This window comes from Onychomys torridus, chromosome 14 (assembly GCF_903995425.1).
Source record: "Onychomys torridus chromosome 14, mOncTor1.1, whole genome shotgun sequence".
Classification (NCBI taxonomy): domain Eukaryota; kingdom Metazoa; phylum Chordata; class Mammalia; order Rodentia; family Cricetidae; genus Onychomys; species Onychomys torridus.
This window is the reverse complement of record NC_050456.1, coordinates 58,008,450-58,026,293: the sequence shown is the minus strand read 5'-3', so window position 1 is coordinate 58,026,293 and position 17,844 is coordinate 58,008,450. Positions and strand designations below refer to the sequence as shown.

General features: G+C 38.3%; 1 protein-coding gene across 38 annotated transcripts in view; it reads right to left on the bottom strand.

Annotated features, from left to right (window-relative positions):
* Nrxn3 (neurexin 3) overlaps positions 1-17,844 on the bottom strand; it is a 1,610,845-nt gene that overhangs the window by 11,313 nt on the left and 1,581,688 nt on the right. For 2 of the 38 annotated variants that reach the window (XM_036206291.1, XM_036206293.1), the window contains exon 25: positions 2,152-2,330. The exons of the other annotated variants lie outside the window; for them this stretch is intronic. In XM_036206291.1, the coding sequence (XP_036062184.1) occupies positions 2,221-2,330 (110 nt within the window). In that variant the 3' untranslated portion in view covers positions 2,152-2,220. Of the gene's footprint in view, positions 1-2,151; positions 2,331-17,844 lie in introns of those variants that run through there. 38 annotated transcript variants of the gene reach the window in all.

The window sequence follows — 17,844 nt, the reverse complement described above, 5'->3', positions numbered from 1 at the left end:
CTGTCATTTTTAATGCAGTGGTTTCATATTTAGAGATATAACTACATGGGGTTCTAGAGGAAATGTTAAATGCAGATATTATAGAAACATTCATAATAATTTGAAGACCTTGTATTTGGAAATAAATGGTTAGCCTCTAAAAAAAAATGGATGTCTTCTTCAACAAAATAAAACCTTTTAATATAATTTGGTATATTAACACCCCTTTTAGAGAATTCTAGTTTTTAAATCTGAAATACTATTCAACATGTCAAGCAGCACAGAATCACTTAAACTGAGGTGGAAAGAGCCCATTCATTGAAGTTACCAGGCTGGAAATACATCTTTTGTTCACCACTCAGTTTGGGATTTCTTATAGCAGTTCCAGATAAGACTCATATCTAGGATTAAAGTTGCAACAAGTGACTTCTTCATTACAAAGACTGAGTGGTGCTTCTCATCAGCTCTGTACTTCTGGGTTGCAGTTGTTGCACTGATCCAAAAAAAAAACAAACCAAAAAAACAAAAAAACAAAAAAAACAAAAAAAACCAAGGTTGAGGTATGTTCTCACTCCAGAGTCACACAACAATGATACTTACCCACATCCTTTCTAAATAATAGCTGAAATATGAAAACCACCTTGTGTCTTCCTGAAACAATCATAAGCTCCCTAGGAAGCTTACCTGTTTAAATCCTTCAGGATGAATACGAAGGGGGGAGGGGAGTGGGAAAGGAGACAAAGGAGAGGAAAGATAAAGGGGAGAAGAGAAGGGAGGGGGGATGCTTGAGCCTTCTCTCTATGTGTGTATGATGCAAGGTGTTTTGGCCAGGAGTTGGTTGTATACTTTAGAAGGCATCAATATCATAGCAGAACATTGTAAACACCTGGGATTCTTGATGAGCAAAATTGATTTTGTAGCCTGTGGTGAAGATGATAGTGTAATCCTGGAGAACCATTCTACCATAGTCACTTGAGAGTACCTTATTTCCCCTTCGCTGAAAGAAAATAAAATAAAGGGCTGATTTCTCTGAATATCGTCTAAGGAATTAAATTAAGGATGAATTACCAACTTGAGTTGGAACTAACTCAAGTCAGTTTTTTTTTTTCTTCTTCTTCTGGGGTATAGGCCTCCCATAGGCTGTAGCCAGTTTTAACACCCCACTTTAGAATAACCAGTCCTGGAAAGACTTTAAAGTTAGTGGTTAAAACTAATCAGGAAGAGACTAGACTTTTTTTTTTTTTTTTTTTTTTAGGTGAAAAAGGACTAGGTATCTATCTTCTTTAACTAACAGTAGAATTTCTATTGGTTATTGGATGCAATTCAGCACAAATCAGAACAGTGAAAATTAAGCAAAAAGGCCCGAGTAAAAATAAAACGCTCAGTATCATTTTCAAAATCATAAAGTACAAAAATAAAATCAATGGCACTGCCAAAGCAAATCAAGCAGGATAGCAAAGGATACCAGCAAGGCATTCACAATATAAGAACACAAAGCAAAGGAAAATAAAAATATAGAAGCTGTTTTGGGTTAAGGGAGAGAGAGAGAAAGAGAGAGAGAGAGAGAGAGAGAGAGAGAGAGAGAGAGAGAGAGAATTTCAACATAGGCAAAATAATTGAAATTATAACAGAAAAGCATACCATATTAATTTATAATCAACTTACATCAACAAATTGCCCGCATGTTTTTTGGCATGAAAGAAAAATTTACAAAAGAAAGTTGTGTAAGAATGCTCTCGGACAAATAGAATTGCCACATTCTTGTAACTTGCTTTTTTGTTGTTGTTGTTGTTGTTGTCATTTCTTAAAAACTTTTGAGCAAAATGTCTAATTTTTCAAATATAATAATTTACAACAGAGGATGATACAGGGAGGCAACAACACATACATTCACACCACGTAACATGAAAAGAAAAAAAATCTGCACTTTAACAATTTTTACTTTGGGGGGGAACTGTGGAGGGCATTGATTTTAAATTTAAAACAATTCTGATTGCTATGATTGAAAATGAAAAAAAAATTTTTATAATTTGTCTTTAAAAAGATCTGTGCATCTATAGGGTTTTGAATGAATTTCTTCATTGTAAGTTTTCAGATATATATTTAGTTCTTTATTATCTTTTCTGACAAATTTTAGATGTTCCTTAATTTGGGGGAATGGATGACAGCACATAAATTTTAACAATGCTAAAGAAAGGGGGAGTATGGGAAGGGAGGATGCGGAAAAGGGGAGGGTCGTGTCTACGAGTGTACTACACAGGAGATGACGATGACGGGAGTAAATGTGTAAGTGAGTCGCCATGTCCATGTAAGGGCGGCACGGAGTGATCTAGCTGCATTAGAGCTTCTGGCTGTAAGGAAGGGATGGGCAATATACAAAAACAAATGAGCCTACACATGCCCATCTATGGAAATCAAGAACAGAACTCTAACACTGACAATCTCACACACCCTAAGCTGCAACTTCTTCAACATGCAATTACTCCAAAATCATTACAGTTTCATCATAAGATTGTCAAATCATAAAAACATTTAAACTTTTTTCTCCTATTCCAAACAGACGAAGTACATGAAATAATATTACTTATAAGATCAAAAGATTTAAAGCAAAATTAAGGAGACTAGAGTTATGCATTCCGGTTGAACAACTTCACCAGCAGCCACACAGCCCCATCTACAGCTAGGCGTTGAAAGTTGCACAGAGGTGGTGAGACGCAATGCTGAGCAGAAAGCCCACGTTCTAGGCTGCTAAAGACTCCTCTATACAGAAATGGTATGTTGCAAATGGCATCATCCACTTTCCACAAGCCACCCATGATCTGTATTACTGCCAATGAGACTGGCTTATCTGAAAGATGTGGATGTGGGTTCTACAGTTGAAGTTGTTCCATATTTAAAGAAAGAGTGGGAAAAAAAAAAACTTCAGAAAACAATTCATAACTTTTTTTTCTCATCATTTGGTATAAAAACCAAGTCTAAAGATAAGATTTAGCAATTAAAAATAAATACATTGATATATATATAGATATATATAATACAAAAACATTTAATTTCCAAACAAGAAAGGAGAAAATAACAAAAATAAAGATTTTTTTTTTTTTAAAGAGATGAACAACCAGATGCACACGCTGAGAAGGCACAGACAGAGCAGTCAGGGGACACGGCATTATATCCATATTGTTTGTTTTTGCTGGTTTTTATTTGTTTGTTTTAGGTTTGGATTATTGATTTCCTCTTTTTGTGACAGCCAAAATTGAAAACAAATTCAGATTTTTCTTTGAAAGTCGCATTTAGATTTTGTTTCTCTAAAAAAATAAAAAGGGCGTGCAGTCTGGATGTACGTCCTAAGTAGACGTTTAACAGAGAAAGCGGATATTTTCTATCACCCCTGAATGGCCAGGACATCAATCAAGTTAACACATGCGTAAAGTAAGTTGCATTTAGGGAAAATAGAAGTACAGAACAAGGAGCTGGGTTAGGTACAGAGGTTGGCAAGACAAAAACCAATTTGGGGTGGGAGAAAGGAACTGAATTTTGTTTCATGCTTTTCCAGTAGGGGTGAAACACATCACAGACTTCTGAATATCAGGTGTAAGGTGTGTAGTGTGCGTGTGAGTGTGTGTGTGTGTGTGTGTGTGTGTGTGTGTGTGTGTGTGTGTGTTGTGTGTGAGAGTGTAGTGAAGCCTGTAGTGACAGGAACTGGAATTCCCAAGCTGTGTTTCTGGAGACTTGTCTGAAAAGGTGTGTTTCATAAGGTGTACCAGGAGACAATAGGTAACATTGTTTTATGAGTATTCTTGGTTTTGCTTTTGTTTTTGTTTTTGTTTTTTTCTTTTTAAACTGACAGAGTACATGGTTTACAATAGGATGTTCAAATCATCCTAGTGAGTGAAAGAATAACTGATGTTCCTTTTAGTAATAATGTCAAAACTTTGCTCTGCTCCAAAGAAGACATCATCAGCATCAGTGCCTATAGACAGCAATCATTGGGATGCATTATGCATAAGGAGATAGTGTCAATTTTATGGAGAATAATTTAAGATATAAAACATAACTCCCAATCTACAATGAGCAAAGTAGACAAGAGCATGTGAATGTCTTACATGTGTGTGCACATGTATTTGTGTGGTGTGAGAGAAAGATACTACACCAAGGACATAAAGAAAGAGGAATTTAGAAATGGCCTCAGCCCCTACTGGAAGAGGTTACTAAAGTTATAATCATCATTATATCCCTGTGAGAACTCTAATGTTCAACCAAGGACTGGGAAACCCGGGTAGGCGAACCCCAAAGGCAAGACACTTGAGAGAGCTTGGTTCTGACAGCCAATTTCAACCACTTCAAAGAATCTCTTTGGATGACTTTGACAAATCAAATGAATTTTGAAAATGAGGCCAACTTCTGCCCCCTAGGAGACGCCCCTTTTATTATTTTATTTTAAACAGAATTGTAGTAATGTGTCCCCATGGGTCAGTCGTACCAAGATTTTTAGTCTCTGGTTTAATAATGTTAATCATTATTTTACGAACTTCACAAAGTGCAGCTGAAATGTTTTAATGTGGAAGGAAGACAATCCCAATATCATAATAAAAGGAAAACCCTTGTTGTCATTTGGTTGAGCTTTTGACTAAGAAAGTTTTAGCAGTAAATTTTACTTTTTGAGAAAATATTGGAAGTGCTAAGGTGACTGGTTATAAGGACATCAAATGACTTTCATAAGATTTCTTGGGGTAATATTCACATAGGCTACTTTTGGTTTCACATGTGACTATTGAAAGCAGGAAACAAAGCTTGTCTAAGTGCAAAAGCTGAAAAATGAGATCCATCTGAAGGACTCAGACTCCAGGATAATAGGTGGTGCTTTTAGGAATATATCAGCAATTTGAGTCCCCTAAGGTTTCTGTGGAGTAACTTACCTATTTCAAAATTGCCTGTTTCAAAACTCTTACAAGTAGGACACCACTTCATTTCCAGAAATTACTGGTTTGGACAACTGAACATGCTAAAACTTAGGATTGCCACTTTGCAAATAAAAATATATATCTATATACAAATATAGATATAGATATATATTAAATCCACGGAAGCCACAGTTTGAAATGAAGCCAACACAACTTGGATGTAGAGAGCATATTATTTTTTATAATATAAGTTAGTCATTCTTATCTAAATGTAAAACTGCTTTGACCTCTAATGGAACACACAAAATAAATTGTTCATAGTCATGTCATAGTTTCATTTTATTGCTCATTATATTTCTACACTAGTTTTATATTTTCAACAAGTACATGTTATGTATTTATGGTTCTACTAAATGTTAATAATGTGTTTCAGTTATATTTGCCTTGGAGAACAAATAATATAGTAATTTGATTTAAATTGGCATATACTTATGCAACAATTTTTATCCCAGCATGTCCTAATAGCCCATCTAGATGTAAAAATATAATGCTTACAAAAAGTACTGTGTGATGGAGCTTCATAGGTTAGAGTTCAATGTGGAAAGCTCTCTTGAGTAGAAGGCATATGTTTCTAAACTATTGGATGGAAGTGCAGCTGGAGAAGCTAAAGGATATACTCTGGTAACTTAGGGTCCTGGAGAAGTCTCACTAAGGACCACAATCCACATATACAATCAACAAGAGAATTTTTATTCCAGCATGCTGGAGCCTGCCAAGCCACACAAAGGCAAAATGGCAAAGACCCCTAAGAGGGACGTGTGGGCCCCTTTTAAGCACAGCTAAGGGGAGTTCCCACAACAGTTATGCCAATTTAAATATGATTGGCTTAAGCAAGTAGCAATCATATTAGTATGTTCTAAGTGGCTAGGGCTAGTCAGGGGCTGATTAAGGCCACAGATTTTCCATTTTTGGACAAGGCTGGACAATATCCCAGGCATTGTCCTTGACCTGCTGTGGAGGCTGGCTGGCCTAGTACATACTGGCTGTGGGTGCTGGCTCAGTGGCCCAGGCTTGGTGCATCCTATCTTCCTTGTCTCTGTTGTCAGGAGTATCTGTCATTAATTGTCCTTTGTTTGTGGTTCCTTCAGAAACTGCTTGTTCAGTCTCAGGAAATGGAAATTGAGGCCTGATCTGTGAGAGAAGACTGAGCAACCTGTTATGGTATCTGCTCAGTCCTCTCATCCTCCACATGAGAAGATAAAAAGCCAATAGCAAAGGTCAAATGAATGACGCTGCATTTCAGTAAGTATTTAATTTCCCCACTCATAATATTGGAGACAGTTGAAGAGGGGGCCTGTCTCAAGAATTTCACTGTAAGCATTATAACTTATAGCTCAAGAGTTGAGAGATCACATACTTAAAGAAGATTTTCAAAATAGTTGCAGTAGATTTATAAAGAAAGCCTCCATGTCTATCCCTCCTATGAATTTACAGATGTATTATTGAATGATTGATTCTGGGTGTCTATAAGAGGGGGAAGATTCTTGTGTGTGAAGCAACGACTCAATTCTGAACTACACTTTTACACACAATGAAAATGTTGGCTTTATACAGATGTGGAATCCTAAGAGTGTGAGTATGGTTTTAATCTTTGTGACAGCCTTTCTACACATTGACTTGTCATAGCTTTGTCCCCAGGCACATCATGACAAAACTCTCCGTATACATGACACTTGTTTCTAACTAAAAATGCTTAGTATTTTATTTTTCACGGTGAACGAAAAGGATCATGCATTATTTGTTCCTAGACTCAGTTTACATACTTGATTATAGTAGATAGGAAGAGAGAAAGGCTAAATATTTGAGACAGAAAAGAGAGTGCAGACACCATCAAATCTAATGATTAGAACTGCCTTTTGGGGCTAATGATCTCATGTTCACTACACATTCATTTTCCAACTCAAGAGAGTAGATAAGAATGGATAAAGGTATTACAGTCCATGTTACTAGGTTCCAAAAATTGGTAAGATAGCAGCTAATGTTTAGATACAGCAGGAGGAGGATCTTAAAGTAAGAATTATATTCATCTAAGTTTTAATGTGTGTCTTTGGGTTTATCCCATAGTCTCTATGCTTCTTGTGACCATAATGTATCCTGAATAGATTTCTATTAACCCAGTATTCTGGTAAACTTCATTTGTTTTCTTACATATTTCAGCTAGATCCTAAACAATTTGAGGGCAAGGATAGTGTCTTCTCATTTACATTTGTTTTCACTTCAAATAAAACAATAATTATTCAAATTCTTATTTGGATAATTTGAATTGCTTACCTCCTTGCCCTTACCCTAACCTCCATAATTCCATGAAGTCATTGATGTTTGTATCACTGACATGCCTCAACTTATGCTTGGACCCTCATATAGAAAATAGAGACTGAATCAGGAGACCTTAAAGATTAGCCTTAGCTGTACTGCAGTATATGTTATTAGACATTCAACAAATTCCTTCATGCTGTTGAGTCTATTTCCTTATGTATGATGCAAAGATTATGGTGTCTGCTCAATTAGTCCACTTTACAGAGTACATTTGTACAGCTAATGAGATTTTCAATGTGAAAGTTCTTATAAATTCTAAAGGGCTTTGCATATGTTTGCTACCATTGTCTTCAAAGACTGGCAGCAGCAGCATACAAAACAGAGGAAGCTGAGTCCCAGGCTATCAAGATCAATGTTATTTCCAATATGATCCTTGGAATGTTTACTTCAGTAACAAACAAGTCTACCTTAATTTCAAACCCTGACTATAACAAACATGATCGCTCTTCCCAACCCTGTTTCTACCTCTTTTAGTAGTGTTAACCTTTTTTTGTGGGGTGGGGACAGGGTTCCTCTCTGTAACAGCCCTGGCTGCTGTGGAACTCACTGTCCTGTCCTCAAACTCACAGAGATCTACCTGCCTCTGCCTTCCGAGTGCTGGGATTAAAGTTGTGGGTCACCATGTCAAGCAGCATTACCTTCTTAATGCTTCATTTATCTTTAAATGCTGAGTATATGTTATTGACACATGTAATTTAATAGTTACTTTACTGTACTCTTACAAGTTAGAAACAAGCTCTGGAGAGGTCGTATTTAGATATATCTCCATCAGAATATATTTATTGTGTAGCAAGAGAACAGACCAGGAGGACTCTGGTCCTTTGTCTATCAATCTGTGCAGACTGAGACCTGGTGTTATTAAAGACATAAAGAGAGATGAAATCAAAGAGGGAAATGTAACCACACCCTTCAGAAATAAATTCTGACCAATGCTGGAACTGTGAGATAAAACAAGAACACAAGAGAATGAAGGTTGAGGCAGTAGCATAATCTTTTTTTTTCTTCTTCTAAAAGTGTTTAATACCAGTTAAGATGCACACATGAGCCTGGCGATGGTGGCGCACGCCTGTAATCCCAGCACTCAGGAGGCAGAGGCAGGTGGATCTCTGTGAGTTTGAGGCCAGCCTGGTCTACAGAGAGAGATCCAGGAAAGGCGCAAAGCTACACAGAGAAACCCTTTCTTGAAAAAAACCAAAAATTTAAAAAAAAAAATGCATACACGAGAAGAACTCATTTAAAAATGGCCAAGCATTGATTTTCTTTTCTTTTTTGCTATTGTCGTTTTGTTTTGGTGCTAATTGAATATTAGTATATATGAGTTTTTCTTCACCCAGGATAAATATGAGCTCCTTGATGTACAGGTTGACTTTTTTATGCTTCTGTTCTATTTTAATTTGTTTAATATAGACATATTTAATATGTATTTTGCTGAACTGAAATGCAAAGGTAGAATGGCTTGCTAAGACTTAAAAGGGTGGCAGGCAGCTGAAAATGCCATTTCTCTGACACTGGTTTCTGAAATCAGGAAGCAAGATCCCCACAAAGCAAAACGGGAGAAAAGTCAGGTGAGCAGGGGCTCTAAGCTGGAAAGCCAGCCGCCTCTCTTTTCCCTAGTCTTACTTCTGTGTGGATTTTAGAGTTTATGGATGCATATGGCTTTCAGTCCCTTCTAATAGCATTATTGGTGAGATAAAATACCCATTTTTTTCAAGAGTTAAAAAAAAATCACTTTGTGCTAGTCAAAAAAATGAATGAATGAAACGTTTTCTCTCTCCAGCTCTAAGAGCCTAAGGTACAATGTCTGTCATTCTCTGCTCTGATCTTGCTCATCTAACCAACTCTTAGCTGGTCCTAGACTTAGCCCTAGTACTTGTTCCCAATGAGCCAACAGTGTTTGCTGTGATGTCCTCCTGCCTCCTGATGTCTGCCTCACAACAGGCCCAGATGCAATAGCGCTGAGGACAAGAGACTAAGAGCTCTGAGTCCAGAAGCCAAAGCAAATTCATTTCCCCTCAGGCTGATTTTCTAAAGGATTTGCTCAGACAGGTGAGAAAATAACTAACATACTTAGGATTTCTTAATTTTCCCAGTGATCCAGTCCAGCCCCTTAGCCTCACACATCATAGAAAAGATGGTAATTTTTAATTTAAAACTAGGCTCAGAATTCCAACTTGTCATATCCACCTGCCTACCCGATATCTCAACTTTAACAACTAAGAGGCTCTTTGAAGCTCCAGATGACCTTTGGGGTTACCCCTCTTAACCTATCGTCTACTCTTGAGGCCTGCATGCCACAGAAGGAAGAGTGAGCAGGTGCCCAGAAGGCTGCAACCCAGCCTCTGGCTACACTGTAGCTGGAGAGTTGGCCCCAGTGACATAGAGAGAGCTGGTCCAGGTAGCTTGGGCACAGGACAAATGTGACCCTGGCACTGGGAGAGCTGGTCCTTCCTGGCTCTCACAGGCTGCAGTGTGGTATTGGTAGTGGCATGGGTACAGGAAAGCTGGCCTGATGGTAGGGGCCCAGGAGAGCTGGCTCCCAAGGCATAGGTGCAGGAAAGCTGGTCCAATGGTAGAACCCAGGAGAGCTGGCCCTGGTGGTGGGGGAATGGGAGAGCTGGCTCCAAAGTCATGGGTGCAGGAAAGCTGGTGCTGTGCCTTGCCTGAATGAAGGGTTCCTACACAGGCCCAGGTTGACCAATTCAACTACTACTCAGGCCCACATCCAGGGTTTTGAGTTGACCCACCCCACCATCTATTCCATTTCTGCTAGAGTGAGTGAAGGGACCAGTCCAGCAGAACCATAGCCTCAGGATCTCCATGACTGGAGCAGCAGAAGGATATCTGAGAGGAGTTTGAGAGAAGGTACAGTATTGATGGTGTGCTAGAAGCCAGAGTCCTTGAATCAGACCAAAGCCTCATGACAACTAACATTTGTAAGTAAAGCTGTTTTGGCAAAACAGTCTAATGCAAGACACACCACAGCTCCCAATACCACTGTTACTTGTGAATATGTGATGGAGAGGCAGGTAAAATGGAGGAGCAAAGTGAGTTTTGTTTTTTTCATCTTGTAGGGAGGTTACAAGGTGGAGGGCAGACAGGTTAGGACTGGGAAATGAATGGGATTGGGGCATGATGTGAAATACCCAAAGAGTCAATAAAAAATTGTGTTAAACTATGCCCATTTTTCTTCAACGTCACTTCTTCATCCCATGTAGTAAAGATGAACCTAATCCATTGTTTGGTTTCTATGATAACTTACTATTTCCACTTTTAAAGATTAAAGTTTGCTTATTATTTTTTATGTGCTTGGGTGTTTTGCCTCCATGTATGCCTGTGTATCCAATGTGTGCCTGATATCCACAGAAGCCAGGAGGTGTTAGATCCCTGGAACTAGATTTAAATGCAGTTGTGAGCTGCCCTGTGGGTGCTGGGAATTGATCCCAGGTCCTCTGGAAGAGCACCCAGTGCTCTTAACCACTGGGTCATCTCTCCAGTCCCATTTATACTTTTAATTTCCTAAAGTACATTTCCCATATGGAGGCCAGAGTGACCCTCAAAAATTATATGATTTACTGGGAACACTTTTACACAGCAAAGAAAACAACAGATTGAAAAGACAACCCACAGACTGACAAAAATGATAACCATATTTCTAAAGAGTTAATATGCTAAGATTTGTAAAGAACTTACATGATTAGTAGTGTGAAGGCAAATATATCAATTTAAAAGTGGGTAAAGGACACGAAGAAGCACTTCCTCCAAACCATAAAAAATGTCCAACAAACAAAATAGAGATGGTCAATGTTATTAATCATTAGTGAAAAGCAAATCAAAACCACTATATGATAGCACCTCACATGCATTTTTAAAGAGATAGGAAAGCTGGCATTAGAGAGATGACACTGTTCGGAAAGTGATCCTAGCACAAGGAAGAGGACCTGAATTCAAATCCCCAGCATCCCTGTAAAAAGCTGTATGCCAGGTAAGGCAACTATAATCTCAGCACTGGGGTGGCAAATCCAGGGTAATTCCTGGGGCTTGTGGACAAAGCAGTGTAGACAATCAGTGAGTTCCAAGTTCACAGAGAGGTCCTGACCCCCCAAAGTAAGGTAAAGGGCAAAAACGACAGCTCAGCAATTAAGAGCCTTTGTTGCTCTTGCAGAGGGCCCAAGCCTGATTCCTTGCACCCATATAAGGAGACTCAAAACTGCTTGTGCACCCACAGAACCCTCTTTTGGCCTCCACAAGCACCTTCATCCAGATGCATATACACATTCTCTGTCTCTCTCACACACATATATACATCTAGTTTAAAAAAAAAAAAAACTTTAGAGACTAAGGTGGTGGTTGAGAAGATACTCAGTGTTGACCTCTAGCATCTGCACGCATTCACATACATAAACACATGTGCACACATACACACAAAGGTAGGAAATAAAAAAATAGGCTTTGTATAATTACAGTGAATGTAAATTGGTATAGCTATTATGAAAAACAGTATGAATGTTCCTAAGTAAATTAAAATATAAACCAGGCGGTGGTGGCGCACGCCTTTAATCCCAGCACTTGGGAGGCAGAGGCAGGTGGATCTCTGTGAGTTCGAGGCCAGCCTGGTCTACAGAGTGAGTTCCAGGAAAGGCGCAAAGCTACACAGAGAAACCCTGTCTCGAAAAACTAAAATAAATAATAAATAAATAAATAAATAAATAAATAAATAAATAGAATATAATTAGTATATGTATGAAATCCCTGCTTTGAGTATTTGCCCAAAGAAATGAATTCATCATTTAAAAAAAAAATTCCCAAGTTCACTGTTAAAATTATTGACCATAGCTAACATAGCAAAAACAATCTAAGTGTCTACTAACAGATACATGGGTAAATTGTGTTATGATTATAGAATGGAATACTAGTCAACTGTAAATGAAGAGATTCTGCTATTTGTCACAAGGATACAAATAAAGAGCATTAGGCTAAGTGAAATAAACCAGAACGAGAGACACAGAGAGAAAGAGGGGTGGGTGGAGGGAGGGAGAGAGAGGGAGGAAGTGAGAGAGCAAGAGCGAGCACTTGAGAAGGAGGGAGGGAGGGAGGGAGACACACAGAGAGACACACAGAGAGACAGAGACACAGAGAGAGCAGAATAGTGTGAGATCTCACTTGTATGTAAAATACTTTCTTAAGCAAAAACAAATGAACCCAATATACAGGACAGAAGGTGAAGCAGTAGCTGTTGAGGGAGGAGGGAGAGCTAGGAAGGGAAATAAGACACAATATAGACCAAAGCAAATAAAGTAGCAGATCTGTAGAATAAACAAATCTAGACATCTCAGTTCAACAGGGGCACAATAGTTAATGATAATGCATTATACTCTGGATCCTTGCTAAATGAGCACAGTATCAGTTCCCTTGTCACAGGCAGAAGGTAGGTCACTATGCAATAATAGATGTGAAGTCTGTTTATTGTATGTGTGTGTGTGCATATGTGTTGTAAATGTGATTTAGATATTTTTATATACAACTCATAAAAATTTCATATATTAAGTATATCACAATGTGGTTTGAAAATACACGTTATGAATTGTATTAAGTCACTTTCCTCCCTAAGAGTCTCACAAGCTTCTCCAAATGAAAGCTGTATATTTTATCCACCATGAAAGGTCTGTGAATGCTGCTAGCTTCCTCCAGCCTCATTTTCCAGGGCTTCTCCTGACCAAGATGTCTCAGGCTCTGGACATACTTTTTGCTTCCCTCTCAGGAAAAGACATGTCTTTGATCCATCACTGACTGACCCTTTCAGTGATAGAGGTCTCTCTTGTACCTTGTCTCCTCCTCTGAGCCTTTGGGGGACTTTGCTAGTAAAATGGTAGCCCACTTTTAATACCAGCGCCTTGTATAGTCATCCTTCTGTATAGAATTTACAAGCTAACCCTTTGCCCACTTATCATTGTTCATTATTTCCCTGTGGGAACAACGCACGTTTTATGAGAGCAGAGACTCTGTATCCCTATGGACTCTTCCTAGTTCAGTCACAGGCACATAGTATAACATAGAAAATCATGCTGAGATGGGGAATGATACTTCCAGCAGCCTGAATACCCCTTTCCTAGGGAGACCATTGACTTTGCTTGCAAAGCCTTTTGTAGCTTTGATCATGGCTTTGTCCAGACACGGTAGTGAGTTGATGTTTTAAAAACCAATTCTTGAGGCATTGCTCTCTGTGTATTGTTTCTCTCCTCCAGAAGGAACTTCCTTGATTTCTGCTAACCAGACCCTCCCATCCACAGGTATCTTAAAAACCCATCTGAAATATACAACACTTCATAGCGTCTTTTCAGTTTCATGAGCTGAGACACGGGTGGTTAATAAAAGCTCAAGGTCTCCTTTGCAGCAAGATTATACTGTGTTTGTGCTTCCTTCCTTAGTGTAATTTGTAATATAAAGATATAATACATAATATGCAAATATGGAGCTGTCTAACACTGATGATTGTCTTCAGGAAATGGAAATAGTGGGTCAAACCAATTATTACTGGAGAAATGGTAATCAGGGTGGTGAAAACAGGCTTTGTTACCCTTGCCTGCTGAGGGCTTGCAGCTCCTGAAAGCAGAACCAGGCAGCTGTGGACATTTACTGGTGCCATGATACTTCAGGATTATGTTTATAGAGTAATGAATTATTCAAAAGGCTTACATAGGTTCTGCTTTTCTATAGAAATGATCTATTATGCCCGTATGACCAGAATTGGGGCCATGTTTTTATTGGTATTTCTCTGTGTGACAGTAGCTAGACATTGCCAATGTATTGCCTTCCCTTTGTAGGATCCTGAATTTTTAAATTTTTCTTTCATATCTATTTATTTATTCATTTTTTGAGGTAGGGTTTCTCTGTGTAGCCATGGCTTTTCCAGAACTTGTTTTGTAGACCAGGCTGGCCTCAAACTCAGAGATCTGCCTACCTCTGCTTCAGAAGTGCTGGAGTGCTGGAATTAAAGGCATGAGCTACCATTGTCTGGCTAGGGTCCTGAATTCTCTAAATAATTGAACTTGACAACATAGTACAATAAAACTCATCTTCTCATTTACCCTGAAATCTATCTTCATTTCAAGGAACACAGTCATCATAAAATCAATTAGACCAATGTGCTTTCTTAGTGAATGGAAATTAGCACCATGAAAACAAAATGAAAAGCTTGCCCAAGACCTATGCACTTGACATTAAAGGATGTACTATGACTTTATGGGTTTGACTGCATCTAGTTTAAGCTTCAAGCACTTGTCTTATGAGAAAAGACTGCAAAGGGGCTGATATGGGCAAGACACATAGCTTATTATTGTTTATTTTTAATATTTTACTTTTTATTTTTTAAATTTATTTTATAATTTAATTTAATTTTATATATCAGCCACAGATTCCCCTGTTCTCCCTCCTCCAGCCCCTATTCCCATCTCCTCCAGGGCAAGGAGTCCCCTGGGGATTCAGCTCAGCCTGGTTGATTCAGTCAAGGCAGGTGCAGTCCCCTCCTCCCTTGGCCCAGGCTGAGCAAAGTGTCCCTGCATAGGCCCCAGGTTCCAAACAGCCAGCTCATACACAAAGGACAAGTCCCAGTCCCACTGCCTGGGGGCTTCCCAAAGTATTATTATTATTGTTATTTTTTATCTAAGATACTTCAAATCAGGAAGGAAGTTATGAGAAAGTTCTTAGTTATTAAAAAAGATAAAACAAAAAACATAGGTCTCCAGATTAGTTAGAACAGGTGTTTAGGGGCAAATACATATGAACAAGAAAATGGCTGCCATAGTGATTTCCTTTAACATATGAGAAAAAAATATAAATTTCAATCATGTTGTTAAAACATTAATCAATGGTAAGACTTCCAGATAAAAATGTTCTTAATAGAATTGATAATGGACTCTGCCATACATTATAAGAATAAGTATGAATGATTTATTTTAGTATTAAAATTGTATCCTAGATATCAATGAATCTAGACATCAATAACCTAAATTATTTGCTCAGAACTACACAACTAAGGAACTGGATAGCCATAAGTTAACATGGCCCTATAAGCCTTCAATGAAACTACAATGCTACTTTCAAACAAATGCTGAATATTTTTTTTGTCTTATGTTCTAAAAAATATACATTCTGTGTGAGAATTGCAAAGTATAAATAAGGTAGCCTTAGATACAAAAAGTTCCACAGGGTGAGGTCGTAGGTTCATTGCAGATTTATTTCACACTTTTGTACCTTAAGAGTCACAACAGCATAATGAGAATTGCTACCCAGAGGGGCTCTGGAGATTGACTTTGTCCCATAGTCTGAGGGTCACCTGGCCCATACTAGGTCAATCTTTCTTGTAAAGGCAGTGGGGACAGGATGGCAGGGAAAGTCTAAAAGCTGCAGTTTTAAAAACTTCTCCTAAGAGATTTTTCTGCAACATCCACTTTTAGGAACAATGTCCTAAATCCCTGATTACGTTTACTCTTTTAATCGGGAAAGGACTCATCATAACCTTAGTTGATGATGGTAAAAACAGAGAACCAACCTTTAGTACTAGCTAGAGTAGTATCAGCTGTGTTCAACTTTTGAAGCCTGGCATTAATCATAAACGTTTTTGTTTGTAAAGTGCATATAAGCCTCACTGACAATGGACTTAAGTGGAATACAAGATATAGAACATACTTACAAAAAACATGACAAGGATAATAATTGTCTTACTGTACCAACTTAACAAAAGTTATCGGTAGTTTTTAAATACATAGACTGTAGGAACAAACAATAAGTATTTTTTGATATTATCTCTATTCTGAGATTATCATGGTGAAAGCTTTGGTTGTCAAGTAAGTAACCATTGAGATAATATGAGTTTGAGTTGCTTGGTTTCTTCTGTAATAAAATCCTCAGTGCTCTTTGGATGTTTCTGTCCTATCTGATTATGTTTCATACTATAGCCTAACCCATCAATGACTATATAACAAGATCTTAAAAACACCATAAACCAACTGTTGGGAGAAAGCATCACTTCTGTTTATTTTCTAGTATTTTATTCTACATGTTAACTCAACATGGTTCAATCCTGAATTAGGTCCAATGAGAAAAGAACAAACCATGAAGAAGGGGAGTCACGTTGTGCTAAGAGCTATGTGATCAAAATGAACTCAAATACAGGCCACTTTCCTTAAAAAAAAAAAAAAAGAAAGAAAAAGAAAGAAAGAAAGAAAGAAAGAAAGAAAGAGAAGGAAAGAGAGAAAGAAAGAAAAGCCACAACTGCCAGTTATAAAAGGCCCAATTTTCTTGAGCCAGCACGGTACAGAATTCTTTTCCCTCCAAACCCTGTAAGAGATGTTTCAAATGACAACTTTGCTTTCTGCTCTCTGTCCCTGCCCTCTTTCCCCTCCAAAGCTGCTCCACTCATCTCATGGGAACACTCACCACATTTTGTGCCATGAGGTATTACTTGATGCTAGAATTATAGACATGGCCAATAAATCCTGCATTGAAATTTGTTGTAATTTTGTCTCTTGACAAGCACAAACAGGTAGGCTCCACTAATCATCATAGGATGTTACAAAAATTGTCTTTTGAACATGTTGAGTCTATAGAGTTGCTAGCACACTATCAAGAAGCACAGAAGGCATGGGAAATGGTTCAAACTGTGCCACCCTCATACCTCTAAGACCATTATGTCTCTCAGAAAGGCACAGAGTCAGGACAGGGGAATGGCACCAATAGGCATCACAGCTATAGATTTATATTAGATATAGGGACAGGGAAATGGCACCAATAGGCATCATAGCTATAGATTTATATTAGATATCGGCATCTTTTTTTCAGTAAGTGTGCATATATGTGTACTTGTGTGCATGGGCATGTGGAGGCTAGAACTTAGTCTCTGGCAGTTTTTCTTAGGTACCATCCACATTGGTTTTCTAGAACAGGGGTCTCTCAGTGACCCTGAGCTTCCTGATTCAGCTAGGCTGGCTAGCCAGAGAGCCCCAGGGATTCACATGTTTGTGTCTGCCCAGTGCTGGTATTACAAGCATTACCACACTGCCAGCATTTCGACATGGATTCTCAGGATCAAACTCAGATCTGCATGTGGATTTGGCAAGCACTCTGTGCACAGAGCCATCATCATCTCCCTAGCCTAACACAGGCATTCCTGGAAACAAAAATGCCAGAGCTATCTGGTCATTTTTAATATCTCTTCATTAAAACAACATTCTATATTTTTAACTTCATTCCAAATGGCTGGACTGTACTCAGTTTTAACTTAAAGTTTAAAAGGGTAAGTATTGTTTTATAATATTGCAGAATCTAGAAGTGGTCATGCTTAGGACACTTGTGATTTTTTTTTTTTTTTATAAATGATATACTGTATAAAGCATGTGTAGTATACACATAGCTAGGAATGCCCTGACTATCTTGATGAAACTCATTGACAGGGGCAGTTTATGACAACGCTGTCGAGTTGCATACAAGGAAACAAGCAACTAAATAAAGGCAATCTACAATATGCCCTGTGAAATTGGCAGATGGGCACAAATTAAGACAGAAAGATGCATGTGGAGGTTAATGGCTAAAA